At 40.9% G+C, this 22289-nt stretch overlaps 1 protein-coding gene across 2 annotated transcripts in view; it reads left to right on the forward strand.

Moving 5' to 3' along the window:
• Positions 1–22082, forward strand: part of LOC134628425 (MORN repeat-containing protein 4-like) — a 32234-nt gene extending 10152 nt beyond the window's left edge. For both annotated transcript variants that reach the window (XM_063475098.1, XM_063475099.1), the window contains exons 3-6: positions 679–793; positions 10955–11064; positions 14554–14770; positions 21836–22082. In XM_063475098.1, the coding sequence (XP_063331168.1) occupies positions 679–793; positions 10955–11064; positions 14554–14708 (380 nt within the window). In that variant the 3' untranslated portion in view covers positions 14709–14770; positions 21836–22082. The remainder of the gene's footprint in view (positions 1–678; positions 794–10954; positions 11065–14553; positions 14771–21835) is intronic.
• Positions 22083–22289: the final 207 nt, after the last annotated feature.

Here is a 22289-nt window from a genome sequence, read left to right on the forward strand (position 1 = left end):
GGATGATATAAACACACGCGATACAATCAGCTCATATAGGTGGTATGAGCCCTTAATTGTCCTGTTTTCAGGGATAAAAGGACCTTTCAATATCTGTGTCTGTGACCTCTCAGTAACATCCTTACACACCGATTTTGTTTTGTATCCTTGAGGAAGGAAGCATGGCCTGAAGGTTTGTGTGCCATTTCATACATTGTAGCATTCATTCATAAACAAATTGGAAGCTCTTAGAAGACCAACAAACTCACTCATTTATGAAAAAGCTTTCAGTTTTCCATTCTGTTTTAATTAATAGATGCTTAGTGAAGCCTTCCTAAATGCATTTTAGTTGTGAGGTTGGGAGAGGGCATCCATGAGCACTGTTTGGTTCTTTTTCAACAAAGCTAATACCATGGCTCATGACCATGAGCCTCCTGGTGGCGCAAAGAGATAATCCTGAGAGCGTCTTATTAGTATATTTAACTTAAAGTAGGAGATGTAAGGGGGGAAATGTGTGCAAAAGTGTGCAGTAATCAGTGGGCATTTCAAATACTTTTAGCTGGGGTTTTTTTTGTTTGTTTTGGGGTTTTTTGTGTGGTTTATGTGATTTTGTAAAAAAACAAAAAAACCTCTCTGCTCGTGTCTTAGATTTTTATTTTTCTGGAAGTGATTGGTGAGGTGATTTTTATCCTCTTGCAGGTCTCCGTCATGGCCTGGGTCAGTTGACCTTCAGCGACGGGACGTGCTACACTGGACAGTTTGAAAACGGCCTCTTCAATGGTTGTGGGGTGCTGGTCTTTCCTGACGGTTCCAGGTTTGTCAGTCACTTTTTGCACACTCTGGTTGTTAAACCTTGAAACTCTGCACCTGAAAATTTAAAACCTGCAAATAAGTATGTCGTACAGGAGATACAACCCCAGCCTCCTCCTGAATGAAACGTGTCTGATTTGTTCCTTCATTACTTCTGTCAGATGTAGATGTCGTCACTCTAGAGCTGTCCCAAAGACTTTTAAAGTCTGTACCTTCAGGCTTCTTAGCCTGTGCTGAGAGGTGGTGATCCTAAAAAATCCATGTAAATAATGTACATAATGCTTGTGCTGGTTTTCAGCTTTATTTCCATACGAAATAATCAATGTGAGAAAGTTATACAACAGTAGAAAAGTACAACAGTATCTCAACAGTCTAACTTTGGTGGTACATGTGATTGAAAAAGCTTCTGCACAGAGCTGAAAGAAGATTTTGTTTCTCTCTCTGCTTCTGTTGATTAAAAATATCCAATCATAAAGACATCAAGAACAATGCAGCTAAATGAAGCATGATGACCACTGCTGTGAGGAAAGGACTGTCACACACAAAAGCTGAGGTGAAAAATCAATGAGAAAATATTCCAGTGCAGACCTACTCTGTACTATGTTACCTGTCTTGCTCTCCGTCCTACAGAGGACAATATCAAGAAATCTGCAAACATTTGTGTTGTTTTAGGAGTTTTAAAAAAATCAGTTACAGGACATGGGTACAATAAACAACAAAGATATTTATTTTTCTTTCTTTGAAGAAGGCCCAAAGGCAGACATAACAAAGTGAGCAGATCGTTCGTCTTGGCACGCCACCGAGTCAAGCGCACCCACCCTACACGCATTGTTTATTGTCATTACCAACATTGTATTGCCAAATTAAATCTATTGATACAACTGGGACCTCCCCTACGTTTGCTGTACGTTCACACACATTGTAGAACAGTTTAGTGTGGAAAAAGTAGTGAAGGTGGAGCTGAAAAGCTGAGCCAGAAAAATAATATCTAATAATGATATATATGTATATGTATACATACATATATATATATATATATATATATATATATATATATATATATATATATATATATATATATATATATTTATACATAGAGGCACACAACCCACCGCCACCCCAGCTCCTCTATGTCATGTTATTCGTGTTGCCTCTTAGAATTTCCATGGAGAGGCCCAAACAGAGCAATACTGAATAATATAAATTACTGCAGATTGAATAACAATTCATCTAAAATTAGAGTATGTAAGTGTTTTTTTATTAATAAGGATCTGTTGACTGTTAGTAAATTATTCTTCACATACCTTTTATCACCAGCACAAATTGTAAAATTCAGACACTAAAATTAACGGCAGGAAGGTGGCTGAAGGGGTCAGTCTTTTTTGTGTCCTTACATACAATGAAATAAGTCAGTGCACAATTTGAACATTTAGTCTCCCAGTCTCGAAAAAAAGAGAAATAAGCGGAGAAAAAAATACACAGCAGATTGTAGCACAACCTGTGCAGTTGAAAAAGAAAAAACAGAAAGAAAAAAGTTTTTAACCTCAGAATACTTTGAGTGCTTTCATCGCCTCAATATGTTGAGTATTTTATTGTTGGCTGCTTCCTTTTATTTATTCCTCATACATGAATTTTATCTGTATCTGTCTGTTGGCTTTGTCACCCAAGATATTTATAAAAAAAAGATGTCAGCCCAATAAAGATTCAGTTAATTCAAGAGAAGGTGAAGTGTTCAAGTAGAGCACGGCATAGGATAAAGAAGCAAAGTATTGCCTGTTCAATGCCATCTGTTGTATTTTTGTTTGGACAAAAAACAACTGATTAATCCTTCAAAGTTCTTTGGAAACACTAAAACATGTATTTCAGGCTAAGTGAATAATATTTAAAGGTCACGTGAATAATAAAGAGAACATATATCTTTTCAGTTACTGCCTGTCGAGTTCTGAGAAGCCTTTTAGTTTAGATGAAAATCACAGAAGCTACAATAAGTTTAATTGGAAGCCCAGTGTTGTTTGAAAAAGGAGCAAATCTCCTGTTGCACTGCTGGTGTTTTGCGCACTAAGTTGCAATTACTTTAAGGAAACAATGCAGAGGAAAAACGCTCAAGAGACTGTTAGAGACGAATTTCACATTCAGCTTTTTATTGTCATCCTTCTTATCCTGCTGATTTTTTTAACCCTACTTTGCTCTCTTACAGTTCAGCCTTTTGTTAATTTGTGCCTGTTTGACACTGAAGTAATTGTGTTCATGCTGTGTGTTAAAAAGGCTGACACTCTGCACTTAGATTCATGCTAAGCTTATTGTACAGCAGTGACTACAATACAGCATGGATCTGGTTCTGGCTCCTTCACTGAAATACTGTCTGGTTTAGTTAAACTGACTGGGTTAGTAGTAACAGACTATATGTCTTAAAAAGGTCTGCAATCAGTTATTAAAAAAAAAAAAATTTGACATCTAACATAAAAACTGCAGTTAAATCGTAATTGTCAAGTCTTACTTGTTTTCGCTTTGTTTGCATCTTCAGTATATATGTATGTAAATTATAACCAATATCATTATTAGTTTGTGTCAGCGGGGCTTTTGTAAGGGCGATTTGATTTCACCAACCATTTTCATTTCAATAAGATGTTTTTAGATGTTAGATGTCATGATTCTGGTTCTTTGACACAGTGTTTCATGTTTTCAAGTTTTGGGATTGTTAATTATTCATTGTTTTGAGTTATGAGAAATGGTTTATGTTCCTAGGTTTAGGACTGTTCGATATAACGATATATATCGGATGACAATATAAAAACATCTATCGTTTCATTTTACGCTATCGTTTGTTTCGTGGTGTCGCAAAATAAACTGTTCACGGCAATATTTTTTTATCGTTTTGATTGTCACTGTAGCGGCTATATTAATTTCTTAAAGTTCTCTCTTTCTCTTATATTAAATATAACCACACTACCGATGGACAAGCGCCTGTATTTATGCGTTGTCGTTAGCAACAACGACGGTAAAACCATCGCGTGTCCGGTTTTTTATTTTCCACATAAACCTTTTACAATAAAGCTCAAGATCCTGTTGAGACTTTTCAAAATAAACTGAATCACGTGAAATAGTATGCAGAGTATTTTCGGATGAGAAGCAAAAAAGAGCCGCCAGGTGCTAAAAAATAAACCTTAGATTCAAACGTTAGAACAGGCTTTTCCCCGCAGCACGCCGTGTAATAAATACTCACAAAGAAAACGGCGGCCGTTACAACTTATGTCTAAAAATGTATCGTTTCATGCATCGGTTAAAACACTCGACTCCAGGTACACGACGCCCAGCTGGAAACACTTCACGCAAGTCGAGCTGCCCGAGATTCACAGAATTTACAGAAAATGTTAAATTTTTGTGATTTATATCGTTATCGGACGATAGATGTCTTATATTGGGATATGAGATTTTGGTCATATCGCACAGCCCTACCTAGGTTCTATTTATATGCTTTGGTTTGGCTGTGTCTATGAGCTGTTCTCATTCCCATATTGTTTTCCATGTTATTAGTTCCCTTTATCGTCCCCCTCCTGTCTACTTACTATTTTGTCTTTTAGTATCTTCCATGTCAAGTCTGTCGTGTCTCCATTTTAGTTTATGTTTTGTCTGTGTCAAGCTCATGTGTCTTAGTCTCTCAGTTTTTGTGCTTCCTCGTTTACTTTGATAGTCCTGTGTCTACTGTGCTTCATGTTCAGCATTGCCTTCCCTGTCCTGTTATGCTGTGGAGGTATGTAATAACGACACGAGAGGTTCCTGTGTCTCACTCCAACTGTTTATTCACACACTGTCTCTCAGAACTTAAGATACAGTAAGCGCCAAAATCTCCACCCAGCTCTTCCCTTTAACTTGGGTGTGAGTGGAGCCATCTGGTGGTCCGCCACACATACCCCCCCGTGAACACACAGTGAGGTCTCTATTCAGTCCAGGACCCTGGGCCTAAGCAAACGACCCGAACGACTGAACCTGGGAGGGAGAGAACAGGCAGAGGAAGGTCCATCCTGTGAACGAGGCTGGTGAAGGCGAGCAGGAAAGGCAGACGGGGGCTCAAACGTTGGTGGTCCGGGGGTAGTCCTGCGGGGGAAACCAGAGTCTGTCAACCCCATTGAAGGAGGGCGGCCACGGCGAGGGGCCTGGGCCGGCACTACATTACTGTCCGGAAGAACATGTGCAGGCTTAAGTCTGTCAACACACACAGTCTCCCTGCGACCCCCAAAATCCAAAACAAAATGTTTCTGGCCCGGTTCGATAACCCTGAATGGGCCGTCATACAGCGGCCGCAGCGGTGTCTTGTGGGCATCGTGCCTGACAAAAACAAACTTAGCAGTCTCTAAGGTCTTTGGAACAAAAGTGTCAGGCACGCAATGGTGCACAGGACCAGGAACCCGAAGCGAGCGCAAAAGTGGGTTGAGCGATAGCACTGATGGATCGAAGCAAGGGGGGGGGTTCTCAGGCAAGAAGTCTCCAGGCACGCGGAGGGGCTGACCAAACACGAGCTCAGCTGGGGAAGCGCCGAGATCCTCCTTAACCGCACAGCGCAGCCCAAGCAAAACCCACGGGAGGCGGTCAACCCAATTGCCATCTTGTAAGGAGGCACGAAAAGCAGCCTTAAGCGACCGGTGGAACCGTTCACACATCCCATTAGCTTGCGGGTTGTATGCAGTTGTGCGGTGGACTTTAGCCCCCAGTCCATCAGCCATGGCCGACCAAAGCTCGGAAATGAACTGGGGGCCTCTGTCTGACGTAATGTCCGCGGGCGGGCCGAAACGCGAGACCCAGGTTGACAAAAATGCCCTGGCCACCACTGCTGCAGTAGTGGATGCCAGGGGGACTGCCTCCGGCCACCTGGTGGTCCGGTCAACAACTGTCAAAAGGTGCGTAAAACCTTGTGACTGCGGCAGAGGACCCACCAGATCGACATGCACATGATCGAAACGTTTGCCGGGTATAAAGAACTGCTCCAGAGGCGCCTTGATGTGTTTATGAACCTTCGCACGCTGGCAGGGAATGCACGCCGACGCCCATTCCTTAACTGATTTGCGAAGGCCTGGCCAAACAAATTTAGAGCTGACCAGTTTAACAGAGGCCCGGACCCCCGGATGAGAGAGAGCATGTACCGAGTCAAAAACCCGACGACGCCAGGAAACGGGAACCACTGGGCGAGGGCGGCCAGTGGAAACGTCACAGACCAGGAAAGGACCACCGTCCTGCATGGGTCTGTCCTCCAGTATGAGGCCCGTCTGGGTGGATTTAAGCTCGAGGATGTCCGGGTCACCGCTCTGATCGGCAGCCATGGCGGAGTAGTCTATGCCGAGAAAGACAGGAGAAACCAGCGCACGGGACAAACAGTCAGCCACATGATTGGATTTACCAGCCACATGCCGAATGTCTGTTGTGAACTCAGAAATGGCTGCCAACTGGCGCTGCTGGCGTGCACTCCATGGATCAGAAACCTTGGACATGGCAAACGTCAAGGGTTTGTGGTCCACGTATGCGGTAAAGTGACGACCCTCGAGAAAAAAGCGGAAATGGCGAGTCGCCAGGTGGAGCGCGAGTAGCTCCCTGTCAAAAACGCTGTAATTGCGTTCGCTGTCACGCAGCGTACGGCTGAAAAAGGCGAGCGGTTGCCAGACACCCGAGATTCGCTGTTCCAGCACCGCACCCACCGCTATGTCCGACGCATCGGTGGTCAACGCAATCGGCGCTGAGGGGGACGGGTGGGCCAGAAGGGCAGCATTAGCTAACGCTGACTTAGCATCAGAAAACGCTTGGATGCCTTCTGGACACCAGTCGACGGCGTCATTAGCCTTCCTACCTTTTAACGCCCCGTAAAGGGGCTTCAGCAGATGTGCCGCCCTGGGGAGAAAACGATTGTAAAAATTCACCATCCCCAAAAATTCCTGCAGTGCTTTAACGTGTGCAGGACGCGGAAATTCCGAAACAGCGCGGACTTTGTCAGGCAACGGAACCGCGCCCTCAGCGGAAATGCGGTGCCCAAGAAAATTGAGAACGGGCAACCCAAACTGGCATTTAGACGGATTAATAATCAGTCCATGCTCCGTCAAACGCTGAAAAACCTGACGCAGATGGAACAGGTGCTGCTCCTTTGAGCTGCTGGCCACCAGTACATCATCAAGATATACAAAAACAAAGGGCAGCCCGCGCAAGACAGAGTCCATCAACCGCTGGAAGGTTTGGGCGGCACCTTTCAGGCCAAACGGCATGCGCAGGAACTCAAAAAGGCCGAAAGGTGTAATAACGGCGGTTTTGGGGACGTCCTCCGCGCGCACGGGAACCTGATGATATCCCCGTACCAAATCGATCTTCGAAAAAACCGAGGTCCCCGCAAGATGGGCGGAAAAATCTTGGATGTGGGGAATGGGATAACGGTTGTTCTCTGTGACGTTATTAAGACGGCGGAAATCCCCACAAGGTCGCCACCGACCATCAGATTTAGGCACCATGTGTAACGGAGAAGCCCAGGCACTATTCGAACGCTGCACGATGCCCAGGCGCTCCATGGTGGCAAATTCTTCCCGAGCGACAGCCAGTTTAGCAGGGTCGAGGCGATGCGCGCGCGCGAAAACCGGGGGCCCTACTGTAGGTATGTAATGCTCCACCCCATGCTTCGTCACAGCGCTCGAGAAAGTGGGGACAGTGAGTGAGGGAAACTCAGAAAGCAAACATTGAAAAACGTCACCCGAATCCACTGAGTTAGCATGCACCACGGGCTGAGCACCCCGAGTAAAACAGGGTAATGAGGAAAATGACACAGCATCAATTAAACGTCTGTTAGCAACATCAACCAGCAGTCCGTGAGCACAAAGAAAATCAGCGCCTATTATAGGCACAGAGCTAGCAGCAACAACAAAGTTCCACTGAAAGTCACGGTCATGAAAGCAAACAGTCACCAACCTTTCACCGAAGGTTTTGATGGGAGAGCCATTAGCCGCTGTTAGCAATGGCCCGCAGCCCTCAGCTAGCCTGTCCGAGCCAGCCGGGGGAAGAAGGCTCTTCTGTGAGCCGGAGTCCACCAGGAAACGCCTCCCCGAGCGTGAGTCCTCTAAGAAAAGCAGCCTTTCCTTGTTGCCAGCGGTCGCGGCTGCTACCGAGCGCTGACATGCCCGTTTCCCTGGGTCTGGAAACTGCAAGGTGGAAGACAGCGCCGGGCCTTCGCCCCAAAACGCTGGTGATAAAAGCAAAGCCCTTTTCCGCGGTGCTGCCGCGCAGCGATTCCGGCCACCGTGGACGAGTCGGAGGGTCCCTGGAGCATCGGTGAGGAGGCAGGGGAAAACGCTGGTGAGTCCTGAACAACCGCCTGGACGCCGAAACTCCTGGTAGCAAGGAGGATGCGATCTGCCTCTTCCGCCAGAGAGCGGTAATCCTTCGTGGCCAATAGCGGGGAGTTGGCAAGGCCAGCGCGCACTGGAGCCGGCAACTGTCGGAGAAAGAGGTGGGTGAAGAGAAATCCTCCATCATCAGCGCCCAACAAGGACAGCATGCTCTCCATGAGCTCGAGGGCGGTGCCGTCGCCCAGGCCCGCGAGGGAAAGGAGTTTCTCGGCTCGCTCAGCATCAGAGAGGGAGTAACGCCGCAGCAGCAGCGCCTTGAGAGCGGTGTACTTGCCTTGGGCTGGGGGGTCCCGGAGGAGAGTCATCACGCGGCGGGTTGACAGCGGGTCAAGAGAGGCCACCACATGGTGGTATTTAGTATCGTCGGCTGAAACTCCACGAAGAGCAAACTGAGCTTCTACGTGCACGAACCATGAAGGGGGATCGTGAAGCCAAAAATCCGGCAATTTAAGCGCCACAGCAAACGCAGCCATCGGCGGAGGTGCAAATCCGGGGGCAGCCGATGCTTCCAGGCCGGAGCTGGCTTCGTCGTCGAGCCTTAGCATGTTCGCTACCGGGGTCACCAATGTGGAGGTATGTAATAACGACACGAGAGGTTCCTGTGTCTCACTCCAACTGTTTATTCACACACTGTCTCTCAGAACTTAAGATACAGTAAGCGCCAAAATCTCCACCCAGCTCTTCCCTTCAACTTGGGTGTGAGTGGAGCCATCTGGTGGTCCGCCACAATGCCTGATTTTTCCCTGCGCTGCTTCCCAGCTGTTTCCACTCCCTGATCACCCTCCTGTGTGTATTTCCCAGTTTCTTGTACCTCCTATTGTCATTCCAGGATTAGTTCATGTAATTCGATGTTTTCAGTTTCTTTTTCTTTTTATGTTTAGCTTTTATTTGTGGATTATCAGCCTAATAAACGAATCACCTTTTATTAAGATTAATCTGTCTCATTTGGGTCCTCCACATCACACTTCGCTTGGTCTGTTTATGAGACTAAAAAACAAAAAACTCTGTAAACATTTATCCAGTCTCTCTCTGTCACTTTTGGGAAGGCACTTCAAGTCCTTGAAACGAGGAACCAAAGCTATGTAAAGTGCGTTCTCAACGACATTAACAGGTCTGCAGTTTGTTGCAATCCACTTGGCAATTGTGTCAGTCAATATGTCCGAGGTAGACTTATTGAGTCCCCGATGCTCCGTGAGTGGTTTGTCGCAAGCTGGGCGACGCATTAGCCAAAGTCCTAGCAGCATTCCCGACTAATGTAAGCTTCGCGTCAATGTGATATTTTAACCTGGAAGTGCCTCAGGGAAAACAAAATTCCTTCTTGCACAATGTGCATAATACTTTATGTGGGTCGACTGTTCCATCTTGTTACTTTTTTAATACTCAAATTTCGCATCGAGAGGGCAAATGTGCGTTTATCATCTTCCATATTGAGTTCATTGGTTCAGCTGCCTGTCACTACCAGGTCAACTGGCCATTTGCACATGTGTGAAGGCAACTTTACCTGGACAAACTGCCCAAAATGCGTTGACAGAAACTTTTCGGGGATTCTGAGTCATTCTGCACTCCAGATGCGTTAATTGCATTAAAAATTTTAATCGTGCTGACCTTGATGTCGGATTAATTTGGGTTAACGCGTTAATTTCGACAGCACTAATATATATTTTTTCACATTTTGGTGGTTGTGTCTGTGTTATGGTATAATTTGTCATTGAAGTCAGTTCATTTTTATTTATATAGGGCCAAATGACAACAGCAGCTGCCTCGGGGTGTCGTATATTCAACCATTAATTTTGAAGTCTTTCACATGTCTTCAGATTACATTATGTAGCACCTGCATTTAGCTTGTTTGTGTTAGTTCTATTTCCCATAGAGAGAAATGAGTGTGTAGATTACTGTACATTATTGAATTTACTTCAATCTATAGGGAAAAATAAACTAGCTTTCTTTTTAGCTGTACTTGGAGCTGTTTTTGGCTAAAAGGTGCATCAGAGTTTTTCTGCTCTTGCTAGCTAGCTGTGTACCAAGGAGAGGAACAGAGACAAAAGCAAAAGTCTTGATTTTTTCGTTGTATTTATTTATTTATTTTTTCAAAGGCAAAGAGAAATGAAGCAACAAGCTGCCTATTGGAAAAAGGTTACTGCATGAATAACTGATTACCTGAAATGTAAAACTAATCCTTTATGTTACATATTATTATTTTTAAAAGCATTTAATGCTGTTTCCTTATCCCTAATCACTTTCCAATGCCTTACACCCAACACCATCCAGCAATAGTGATAGATCCATATTGCTTCCTACATGATTTTGTTGTGTTCCTTCACATATTTCTTTTCTCTGGAGTTATTTTGGTTGTAATGTCTAATCAACACATTCTTTTTGCCATAGGAAGAAATGTTGAGATTCCAACATTTGGCTTTTTAAAAACCACAAAAAAAAACAATTTCATATTTTAAATTCTTAAAAGAAACCCTGAAAAAGTACATTTTTCCTCTGCCTCTGTGAACTTAAGATGACACACACTTACAGAAAGCTTTGGTACTTTAGTGCAGCTTTACATTTTAGTCCAAAAGCTTTTTGTGCTTTTGTACCACTCATAATTTAAATATTCAAGGACAGAATTAAAGAGTCAATAAAGCTTTTGTATTTTTTGTAAGTTTAAAATCATACTTTAAAAAAAATGTCCTTCCTTACTCACCTACTTGTTCCTTTTCTCTTCTGCAGTGCTGTTATTGCAGTCCTGGAATTTGCCCCTGTCTTTCATGTAAATGCATTTTTATGTGAATGTTTTTTAGGTATGAAGGGGAATTTGTGCAGGGGAAGTTTCAAGGTGTCGGCGTCTTCACTCGCTTTGATGGCATGAAGTTTGAGGGCGAATTTAAAAGTGGCTGTGTGGATGGCTATGGTAAGACCTTATATTCTGATACTCACTATTAGATTATTTAGAGATTTTGGATGAGATTGACATTGCCAGCATCTTAGTTTTTGCATACTCTATTATTACCTTTAAATATGATGTATCAGCAGGGCTCGCAAAATTTCAAAATCCCTGGTAGCCCTTCGGGCAGGCACTCGTCAGTTTTTGGTAGCCCAAAATAAATTTAAGTAGCCCGAATAAAAAAAAGAGGACAATTTTTTGATTGATGTTTTGTTTCCTTTACAATATTATACTTTAATGTATAATATTGTAAAGGAAACAAAACATCAGTCTAAAAATATTTAAAACACAAATTACAACAACAAATTACAATCATCAACTCAAATATTTGGTTCTAATTGAACAGAAATTTCTATGAACTTGCAAGAACTGTGTAGAACATGAATCAGTCTGTGTCAGATCCTGAATTTGAAATTTCCACTGAAATCACGGGTAAGAGGCAAGTGGAACCAAGATCTAGGACATTTGCTTTTTGAAGTTTGCAAAGACTGCTAAATTTTGCCAATGGTAGTTCACTCTTTGCAACATAGCACGCTGTCAGTTTTTGGTAGCCCAAAAGCCCAGCTTTTTCAGGACTTCTTGTTATGCTTGGTTTATTTTTAGTATGTTTTTTGCAATTGGTGTTTGTTCTGGGAAAGATACTGCAGACTGAGCAATAATGCATTTCTTGCATTTCTCATGGGTTCTGATGGGGTCTTTCTTAAAATGACTGGTCCCAGTAACAAAGGCGCTTGTCGACTCAGAAATCGAGGGAAACTCACAACACACCCGGCAGAACATTATGTTATTTAGCTCGTCATATTCCAGCCACATAAATTCTTTTGTCCATGAAACCAAAAATGCTGCACTTTCCTTTTGCCTCATAGTCTGATTTGTCATAACTTTTCCGTTTTGTGGTAGGCTTTTCTTTGGCTGCCCCTTCTGTCTTGTTTTGCTCTGCAGAACTAAAATACCTGCGTAAATCCATCTGCTTTTACACATGTACTTACATAACGATCAGCAATTCTCTGCGCAATCAACCTCTATCACATGTTTAAGCTTGCTGCAGGAGATTTCACTTGTCATGTTTGATAGTAAGCTAACGATTGATAAGACGATGCCAGAGGAATTGGTGCGCAATTAATCTGTGACTTACCAATCAGTGCTGCTGCTCTCTATACACAGTTCGCGCGATCGCAAAGTGAAAGTGAAAGCAAAAAACAAGCGCAAATTCAAACTCGATTTCAATGTGTCACATATTGACAGTGGCTCATCGATGCCGATGACATAATTACTCAGCTACATTTGCGAAAGAATGCAAAAGCATTGACATATCTTTCCTTCCTATGATAGCCCGACGGGCAGGGCTGAAATGGATTTTGGTAGCCCGACTGGAAAAATCGCTAGCCCCGGGACGTCGAGCTAGCGATTTTGCGAGCCCTGATCAGGTAATTTGGATTTCATTAGGAGGAATTATTCAGTATCATGTGAGTTAAAAGGGAAGCCTGCTTTATTGCAATGCTGTCTATGAAAAAACATTTTGAAAAGCTTAAAAGTTTCTAAATTTGGAAACCTTTGGCTTGTGTTGCTTGCTGGACTTTAATGTTTATGCTTTTTTTTAATTGTTTAAGTTTGTATTAAATTAAGGTAGTAATTCAGATGTATGTTTTCAACTAACCCTCCAGTCTCAGTGGTTTATCTGTCTGTGATTCCAACTACTTTAAGTGTTTTTAATTATATTAAAAAGTGAAATGTGCTAATTGTCTGGTCTGAAGCTACCGTGTGTCTGGGCACAGAGTCTCTGTAGGTAATCAACACATTTTTTATTTGAAGGCTGTTGTGTGGAGAGGGTGGATCAGTGTGTCAGTGTGACAAGTGGTGATTTTTTTGTGCTTGTAAAAATAGAGATGGAACATAAAGATTCCTTCAGTTTCCTGACAGTTGAAGACCAGAAATCAGAGCTGATTTGAGCGGTGGTTTAAATGTAATTTTTTGTTGATTGTTATTAAGCCGAGTTCCCAACTCTCAGCTGAGGTGATGATGTATTTTTTCAAATGAAGAAATTAACTTAAAATTTAAAAGTTAATGTAAAATTAACTTGAAGTTATTGTCATGGTTTCTTATAGCCACATTTAGGACCAGAACTTAGTTGTTGTGAGTCTGAGTAGCAGTTCTATACTGTATTTGGTGTAAGTCGCACACCAAACATCAGTGTCACATATTTTCCTGTTGCTACTCAGCCTTGAACCAATTCAAAGAGCAAAGGTCTGCTCAAACTCCTGGCTACACTGCTGAGTTCTAACAGCTTAACATGATATATCAGATACTTGGGTGGGGTGCTCTGCCACAATACAAAAGGTGTTCAGCTACACTGTACTGGAAAACTTCTAGATCAACATGCAAACACATTTCATTTAAATATCTTTGTTTTAATAATTTCATGCAATTTTTAACTTCTTAACATTGTTTCCCTTCTTGAATTTATTTATTACCTTGAAATCGTCTTGGGATTGCAAGACCTACCTAAGTAGGAGCAGCATCCTGTGTCACCTGGCATTTTTATACCCCTTTGTGTATTAACTTATTTGTGCTTTTAATGTGTTTTATTTGCTGTTTTAAATTTTGTTAGCAATTTTTTGGTATTGTATCCACTTTCGTTGTTTTTGTCATGTGATCTCCTAAACACTGAGGCAATATTTTAACATGTTGGGAACTAAACTGATTTAATCTCTTGCTCGTTGGATGAAGCCAGTACTTGGTTAGCTTAGCTTAGCTTAGCTGGCCTCGTGCAAAGGTAACAAAAAACAACTTTCTACCACATTATTTCAAGCCTGTTTGTTTGTTTGTTTGTTTGTTTGTTTGTTTGTTTGCTTGTCTTAATCAATTTTAAATCGTGCTTTTTATTTGTTTTTGTTTTTAATGTCTCTGTAAAGCACTTTGAATCACCTTGTTGTTGAATTGTGCTATATAAATAAACTTGCCTTGCCTTGCCTTGCCAAAGCTAACACTTTGTTCCTTGTTTGTTAAATCTGTACAAAGCTCAAGAGTAAAGATGACAGTCTGTCATTTTAGGGGCTGTTATGTGACAGGCTACAAATAACCTGCTGGACTCCCCAGTAGTTGCCAGGCAACTTGTCCCAAAGATGCGAAAGCAGCCTTCAGAGTCAAAGTCTGTGCTGTGTACATGGACCATCCACCCTTTGAACCCCCTCCTTCTGACTTCTGTGAAGCATAAGAACATGACACGCTGCCAGTAAACATTAATTCAGGCAGCAATTACATTTCCTGCTAAAGCAGATAGTTATTTTCAGAGACAGAAAATTCAAAACAGTCCATAAAGGCAGCCAGATCTGACACTTCTGGCCATGTGTCACTTGTTTGATGAAGTGAGTTGTGTCTCAAGTATGGCTGTTAGTCAGTTTCCTCCGTACCTGTTTGCTTTGATAAAATGCATGATGAGAATTTTGTGTGGTGCAGGAGTGCTGGCGTTTGTGGACGGAGGCCCCGGAGGAGGAGGAGGCACCCACGAGGGTCTGTTTGAGACCAGCCAGCTGATGAAGAGAGAGAACAGCCAGGGAGCCGTGCAGCGGGCGCAGGCGGCAGCTGCCAAGGCCCGAGCTCTGGCCATGTGACGTGGACTACATCACCCACAGTGCCCCAGTACCAGAATCATCCTCCCAACACTACCCCCTTGGTTTGAGCTGTTTAATTTTTCCTTTAATTTTATTACTCTTTGGTTCCTTCTCATCCACTTTTTGTTGGACTGGTAAGTTAGTTTCTAGGATTTTGTTCTTATACGTCTGTTCTATCTCTCATTCACATAATATGCAGTATGTGCAGAGAAGAAATGAATGGCTCCCTTAAGTTTTGTCAACACAGCCACTGAATCAGGATCTGCTGAGCCAAATGCAGATTTAATGTTCAGTTCACACACTGGTGCTAAATCTGTTTCAGGGTCAGTTAATCTGACAAAACACAGAAGTGCATGTGGACGTTTTCCAGTAAACACTGATTTGGTGAGTTTCATGTCAAAAGAATATCTGACATGTGGGTTTAAAGTGACCTAAATTTATTTTAAAAAAGAACTCAATATTTATGTTTCGAAGAGGAAGTGCACAAAAAAAATAGTGAGACTTTTTATATTTCTGAATAAATTAACTATTAACAAATAGTAGATAAACAAAAGTAAAACAAATGATTCTGATTTGATTTGATTTAATGTTTATTTTTACTGGTGAATTCTCAAGCCTAACAAATATAAAAGTCACAACTGGTTTAAAACCAAAGATTACATTTTTAACTTTTAATCACAGTTTTATTCAAATTTATTGATGTAAAACTTGTGTTAGATAGAGCTGTTTTGTCTTCAAATATTCAGCAGAGCACTACAGACCATGGCTATGACAAAGGACGTAAATGTGGTAAAAAGTAACTTTATTGCATTACACAGCAGACAACCAACAAACACGGGACAGGCACATTTTCATTACTAACATAAAAAATACAAACGTATTTGATTTAATAAGAGATTATTCATTTCTCTCATATTTTGCCAACCAGGAACAAAAGCCACAGTAGATTCAGTACTCAATTCTAGTCACTTGAATTAGTGTTTCAGCAGCACTGACATGCTTTCACATGGAAATTAAGTCATTCATATACGTTTAGAGCAAAATGTCTGAAAACTTTATTTTATAGGTCTCAGATTTTAATGAGCAACTTCAAAGAATTCTGCCATGTGATTCTAATTAGAGTCAAAATACAGACCATGAATAAGTGGAACACTGTTATTTACTTAATTGCTTGAGACAGTGTAGCAGAGGTCAGCTGACCCTGCAAAAATATAAACAAAGCTTACAGTTTCAGATACTGTTTGTATAAATGAAATTTACAATTACAAAGAGAAATGAGTTACTGCTTGAGAACTGTCCACATAGGTCAGCTCTAACAATGGATTGCCTGTTTTTAGTCAAATTAAATATAAGGGAAAACTATTCAAAAAGGTGTCAACAGGCTTCATTCTTCAAACTGAAATAAATCAAAGCCCATGTTTATTTTCATATCAGCACTTGTTTTGAACATCAGCTCACCAGATCAGTACTTTCTGGGTTTCCTACCTTCCCTTTAAAATGTGTGTTTTTTTTCTGACCTCTTATTGGTGCTCTAAGGAGAATACAGATTGTTCAGTTTGATTCAGAGAGATGTCAGGAGGGCCTTGGTTAGAGATGATGTGAGCAGCGTTTGGTGGTCTTTTTCACTCAGTGCCGTTACAGCTCAGTCTGATTACAGAACAGCAGGAACATCTTCCTCAGTGCCAAACACACAGTGCCAAGCGGCTGCAGCTGATCCCGAATCAGTGGCTTATTATCAGAGAGGAAGCTGGGAGGGTGGAGGATGGGGATTAATAGTGAGGAGAATGGGAGTGCCTGCATTGTCACAGGCTGCAATAATGAGTGCAATTTCTGTTTTGGAGGTGCAATTTGATAATAGCATGCAATTTCTGTTTGAAAGCAAGATTTTCCTTCCACCGGCTTTTATATTTGGAGTTGAGGAGCTTCCTGCTCTGTCAGGAAAGAAAGGCTTTGTAGGTGAAAGGGAGGGCCATCTGATGAAGGAGAGGCTCAAATGAAGGGTTTCGTGGGAGAACTATGTGGACCTTTTTCTGCGTGAAATTTGAGCCATTTTCTAAGAAACAGCATTAAGATTATGCCTCTTTTTTAAATGTCCGTAATTCAAAATGTGATTTAAATTTATGTCAAAATCCATGAACCAAAAACATTGCAGTGTATTTTTGCAGTGAAAATCTTCACATAGTCCAAGGCTTTCCAGCAAGGTAAAACATATTGTAATGTGCTTTATGCACTTTTCTTTTTTACTCTTCACAACCCTTAATTATTGATGTCACTTTGGAGTCTCATCTGATGTTTACAGTTTGTGTATCTTACCCCCCCCCAACAAAAAAAGTAACTAGCACATCCTTTATGTGTATCATACCTGCTGGGAATCAGTGGCCATCTATGTAATGAGACTGGTGGTGTAGATGTGCTATATATATGTGTGTGTGAATGTAGTCGTACTGTTGTGGGTGGGGGTTGGGGTATTCAACGTGTAATGGAGTTAAGTGTCAGTTACGTGAATGTTCCAGTGTGCAATTAATTTGGGATGTGGTTTGGGGGCCGATGTCTTCCCTGCTGACCAGTTTGACAGCGACATCTAAAAGAGCTGAAGTGATGGAGGCATCTTACACCTTTTAATTGGCTTTGGGATCCAAACAGAAACTGTTAAACGTATGCTGTTATTAGGGGGATGACGTGGGCTGGGTTTCCACTGGAATAATCTTTAGTCTTATTCACTGTATTATTTCAAACAAAAATGTTGTGACTATGTTCATAGTGAATCTTTTAACATTGTCGTGTATTGTATTTAACTGAATGATCCCATGTTCCTTCACAGTCTTAGAAAACAAAGAGGATAATGAAACCCTTTAAAATGCACCTTAAAACCTCAACTTTAAAAGTTGCCATGTGATATTAACACGAATGACTGTCTCTCAGCATTAGCAAAGTTACACTTTCTAATGTGGGTATGACTGAAATCATTGGTTCACTGTGATGAGTATTAATTATTAATGAGGGTGCCATCTAAGTCCACCCTAAAACAGAATTCACACATTTCAGTAAAAGTCAAACGATCTCTAAGAATGTAGCTTTGACACAGTTTATTGACTTAAAGAGAGAATTAGGTTACATGCTATCTGCCATAGCTTTTAGAGCTGGAACATTATAAAAAGAGAATGTGAGGTCTTGAATTAAAATTAATAGTCACAGGAACACTGAACTGTTTTCTTTGGGGTTTTTTTTATTTGTTTGATTTAAAAACAAAGCATTTCAACTCTTAATTCTCACTAGATTATCTAAGATCACTAAAATAAATAATAATACGCTAAGAAATAGTTTTACGTTTTGGTGCCATGTCCACATCTGTGCCAAGTATGATGCTAAAGCCAGATTAAGCTACTTTAGCACAACTACCTTTGTTCAGTCTTCTCCTAGGCTAAGCTGATTTCCAGTGGGCAGTAAGTGATTCTCAAGTTCTCATATAATTGTTTATGATTGCTGTATAAATTTTATTTAACTGAAAGTTTGATTTTTTTATAGCCAAAGCTATTCTGCTCTTTCTTGTTATTCCCTGGCTTTGTGCTAAGATACGCTAACACCAGGAAATTAGTCTTATTAATTAAATTTGACTCTGACGACTCTGGGTTGGACAAAAATATAGATTCTTTATGAAATATTAGAAACATTACTTCAGGTTAATTCAAAGCCTAAAAAATTATTTTGTGTACACATTCTGTACACAGAAACATGACTCTCCGCACATTTCAGCATCATTTCAAAAGAGGTCCTCCTTTTCTTTTCTTGCATTTTAGGCTTTTCCACATTGATTAATTTTAAAATTATTAGGTACAAACTGAAAACTGACTGCATTAAAAAACACTGTAACAGGTTAAATGAACAACACTCACCTTGAACTGCAGCTGATGTATAAGTTGCTTCCAACTGTTTAAGAAGTCTTTCCTTTAGGGTTGTTCGCAAACACAGCAGCATCAAAGAGCAGCAGGATCCATATCAAAATGTCCAAAGTCACATTTATTCATTTTCTTCAGTTATTTTTGTCAGCAGTGTAAACAGCACATTGTGTCTGATTAGTCCTTACTAGAGACTATTGTGTCTTTATTTGTTAATTCTTTTACTTCCACAGCTTCAGCACCACTTCCTCTTATTAAACCCCAAATTATGATCAAATAAATAAAATAATTAGTGAATATTAAAATTAATAGCCTATGATTAACCTTTAATTATAATCTATTAGTAGCTACCCCACACACATCAATCCACCATGAATCTCACTTCAAGTGCTAGCTATAAATTGGGAGTGCTGTGGTTTATTTATTATATTCTTAAAAGGAGAGTACACATCAGCCTACTTGGATATTCATCAAAATGTAAACATAAAGACAAAGAACATCAGCAAAGTTCAGACAGTTAATTTTTTTTGCTAAAGGATGGAATGACATAACGTGAATTCTGTTTTAGGTGGGATTTCTAACAGTCTGAGGACTTGATGCCTTTTAAATGGGTTATTTTAACAGTGAAATGCCATTGTTGAGGACAGTTTTCTTTCTTTCTTTCTTTCTTTCTTTCTTTCTTTTTTACTGAGGCTCTCTGACTGTTTCATTTACACCAGGAATCCATTGTTGTTGTTTTTCTTGGTGTCTTGAGCTGTATGTACATCTTAATATTTTTCTCTGTGTAGTTCAAGAGGCATTGCCTGAGTCTGTATAGAGAGAAACGGACACTTAATTCACACACATGTGTGAGGAATGGAGACGTAATCAGTGTCTATAATTTCATTAGTTCCACAGTATTTACTTCTCACACTCTTTCACACAAACACGCACACACTTGCGCTTAGACTGTCCTTATGTACGGCACAAACACAAACAAGCCCATTACCATAATCACTACTATAATGAGAAAATAGGGCGAGAGCAATCCAGGGCTCTTTAACAGTTGTTCAACAAGTGAGCGAATCAACACTGCTTATGAAAAATGACACACAGTTACTTAATCGAGTGCCTGAACAAAAACCTTCTTCTACTGTGCTTTGAATACCGGCTGACTGTTTTACTTACTCTTATTGCTTTCTCTTAAATCTTTTTGTCTTTTTGTGTGTTTTTGTGTTTGTGCTTAATAAAAGGAAAAAATGAGTGTGGGGTTGAAGGGCAGCGGTTGACCAGTTTATCACACTGGTGAGATGATTGCCTGATGAGTAACAACCAACTCACTGCCTTCACTCACAGTATGCCTTCATATTTGTTTTGGGTATTTCAAATACCTGAGAGATGGAAACTGAAACATTACACAAGGTTTTTCAAAATATCTGGATTTTAGAGATTTTTTTGATTTTTTTTAAGTTTTCAGCAACAAAGGGAAAAAATGGCTCAGGTCTTACATTATCTTGCTGTCGAGATTTTATCCTGAAATACGCCATGAGAATATACAACAATAGCTTTTGTTGGAGTAAAACTGGTGTCTTTAAGGGGCTCTCTGGCAATTTTGTTTGAAATAACCAGAACTTGCTTTATGTTATAGAAAAGCCTATCAAGCTGCATAATGGGAAATTTAGGATTCGGCATTGGGGCGTGATCCAGACTAGGGATGCATGGCTGTTCTGCAGAGAAAGTATTTCATGCATGGTTTTCAGTCGTCTATCTGATCTCCGATGGAACAGATATGCTTCTGTTTTAATCAGTTCAGCTTTCTGCTTAGAAGGCAGTTTGTGTTTCATTTGTATTGCACATTTGGTGGCCAGAAAGGTGTGTTTGTACTTCGAGTGTATGTTCTTCCATTTCACGCACATAAATAAAATCATTGCGAATGAGGCTCTGAGTGAAGCCAGCACCTCCATACTGTGTAGAAACAGAGAATCGTAGAGCAGCTAATTTGCTGCTTATGTTATGCCTCCTGTGTTGACATAGTTTAAAGTCAGGATATGTCAGCCTCTGCTGATTGAATTTCACCCATTTAAGTGGAATATGAAATTGCTGCAGTACCCCTTTAGAGGGAATAATTGTTGAGCCATTAAAAAGACTGAACGCCTCACAGTTCTGTGTGCTGACAGCCTGACGAAAGCACTTCTGCTAATTCAGCCAAAGGAAAGCTCCACAGATTAGAGGCAGATTAGATTTGTTTCAGGACTGTTTGGTCAAAGAAGCCAATCAACACAGAGTAAATGACATTTACTCTTTAAGGTAAAAAAAAAGTTATTTGTCAACTGAAAATAGTTGCACTAAAATATGATTACCAGCCTTAAAAAGAACCCTGAGTAGTTCAGCTTGTGGCCGCTGTTTCTAAAGCACGCTGTCAAAACGCATAGAATGCTTTTATTCATTTAAAAACTGAATCGGTCCAAATTTCTAACGAACCAGAGGTTAAAAAATTGTCATGGTGTGCTGCTTTTGCTTGCAATTTCCAGTTAAAAAGAAACAAGTGAAGGCTTTACAGCTTTCCTGTTGGAGAGGAGGAAGGGGATGGGAAAAAGACACTCTGCAAAAGACCTGCAATTAGGTTCTAGGAACCTATCTCTTTTTGCACTTGAAGCTAAAAGTGCTCAGAAATATTACTGGTTATTAAAGGATGACTGAAGGCGCCAGTAAACCTTGCACATTGGTCACTGACCAATATGACTAAGGCTTGAAGTATTTATTGGGTTAAAATTGGTCCCCTTTTATGTCCATTCACTGGTTTTTCTAATTGTAAACACTCCCCATGATCTTTATCAGGAGATACAAGTCTGCATAATGCATTTATTTTTCTTGTCTCATAATTGAATTTAATTTTCCTAATACAGAGCGTTTTTATTGTGAAACTACGTTGGCAAAACAGATCACAGGTCAACTTGTGGCTTCTCAGAGGCTTTAATCACATTTCCTTTCAGGTGCCATACTGTAAACATTTACACATGCTACACGTGAGCAGCATTTCAGTCTTTTATGAAAACTGAAGGAGAAAAACATTTTAGGCATTTAATCATTTGTCCAAGTTCAGTCGTAAGCTCAAATATTCATTTTGATGAAAAATAAACAAAAGCTATTGTTGACTAAAAGTAAACTTGAAGACAAAGTTGACAACTGATAACCAAAATTTATCTCTGTAAATAAAAACTCAGTAACTGGGCTTTTTTTTTTCTTTTTCAGAAATTTCACAGATGCATGTTTTATGTCGTCTCACGTGGGGCCACGTCCCCGTTTTAGCACCTTTAAACACTGCAAAAACATTTGGAAACTGAGACTCGCTGATGTCACGAAGCCAAAAAGTCACTTTGTGTTGTTGTTTCTGGTGAATTGTTGTTAAGATGATGATGTCATGGAAACAAAAGATGAATAGCGTTTGGTATTTTAGATGGAAGTGAATCCACAGACAAAACAATAAAGAAAATGCATGAAACTGAACCAGATTGTGAGCCTTTTGTGTTTGTGGTGCGAGGGCCGCCGGGAGACATGAAACACTGGAACGGCACAACAACGAAAGGTGCACACAACCACAAGTCAACACGCATACACATGCGGAGACATATGGAAGGATTCTGAACTCTGATCACACATCTCGGCAGGTCTAACGATTATTCGTGGAGCTCGGCTGTCGGAAGCC

The sequence above is a fragment of the Pelmatolapia mariae genome, linkage group LG6 (genome assembly GCF_036321145.2).
Source record: "Pelmatolapia mariae isolate MD_Pm_ZW linkage group LG6, Pm_UMD_F_2, whole genome shotgun sequence".
In the NCBI taxonomy this organism is placed as follows: domain Eukaryota; kingdom Metazoa; phylum Chordata; class Actinopteri; order Cichliformes; family Cichlidae; genus Pelmatolapia; species Pelmatolapia mariae.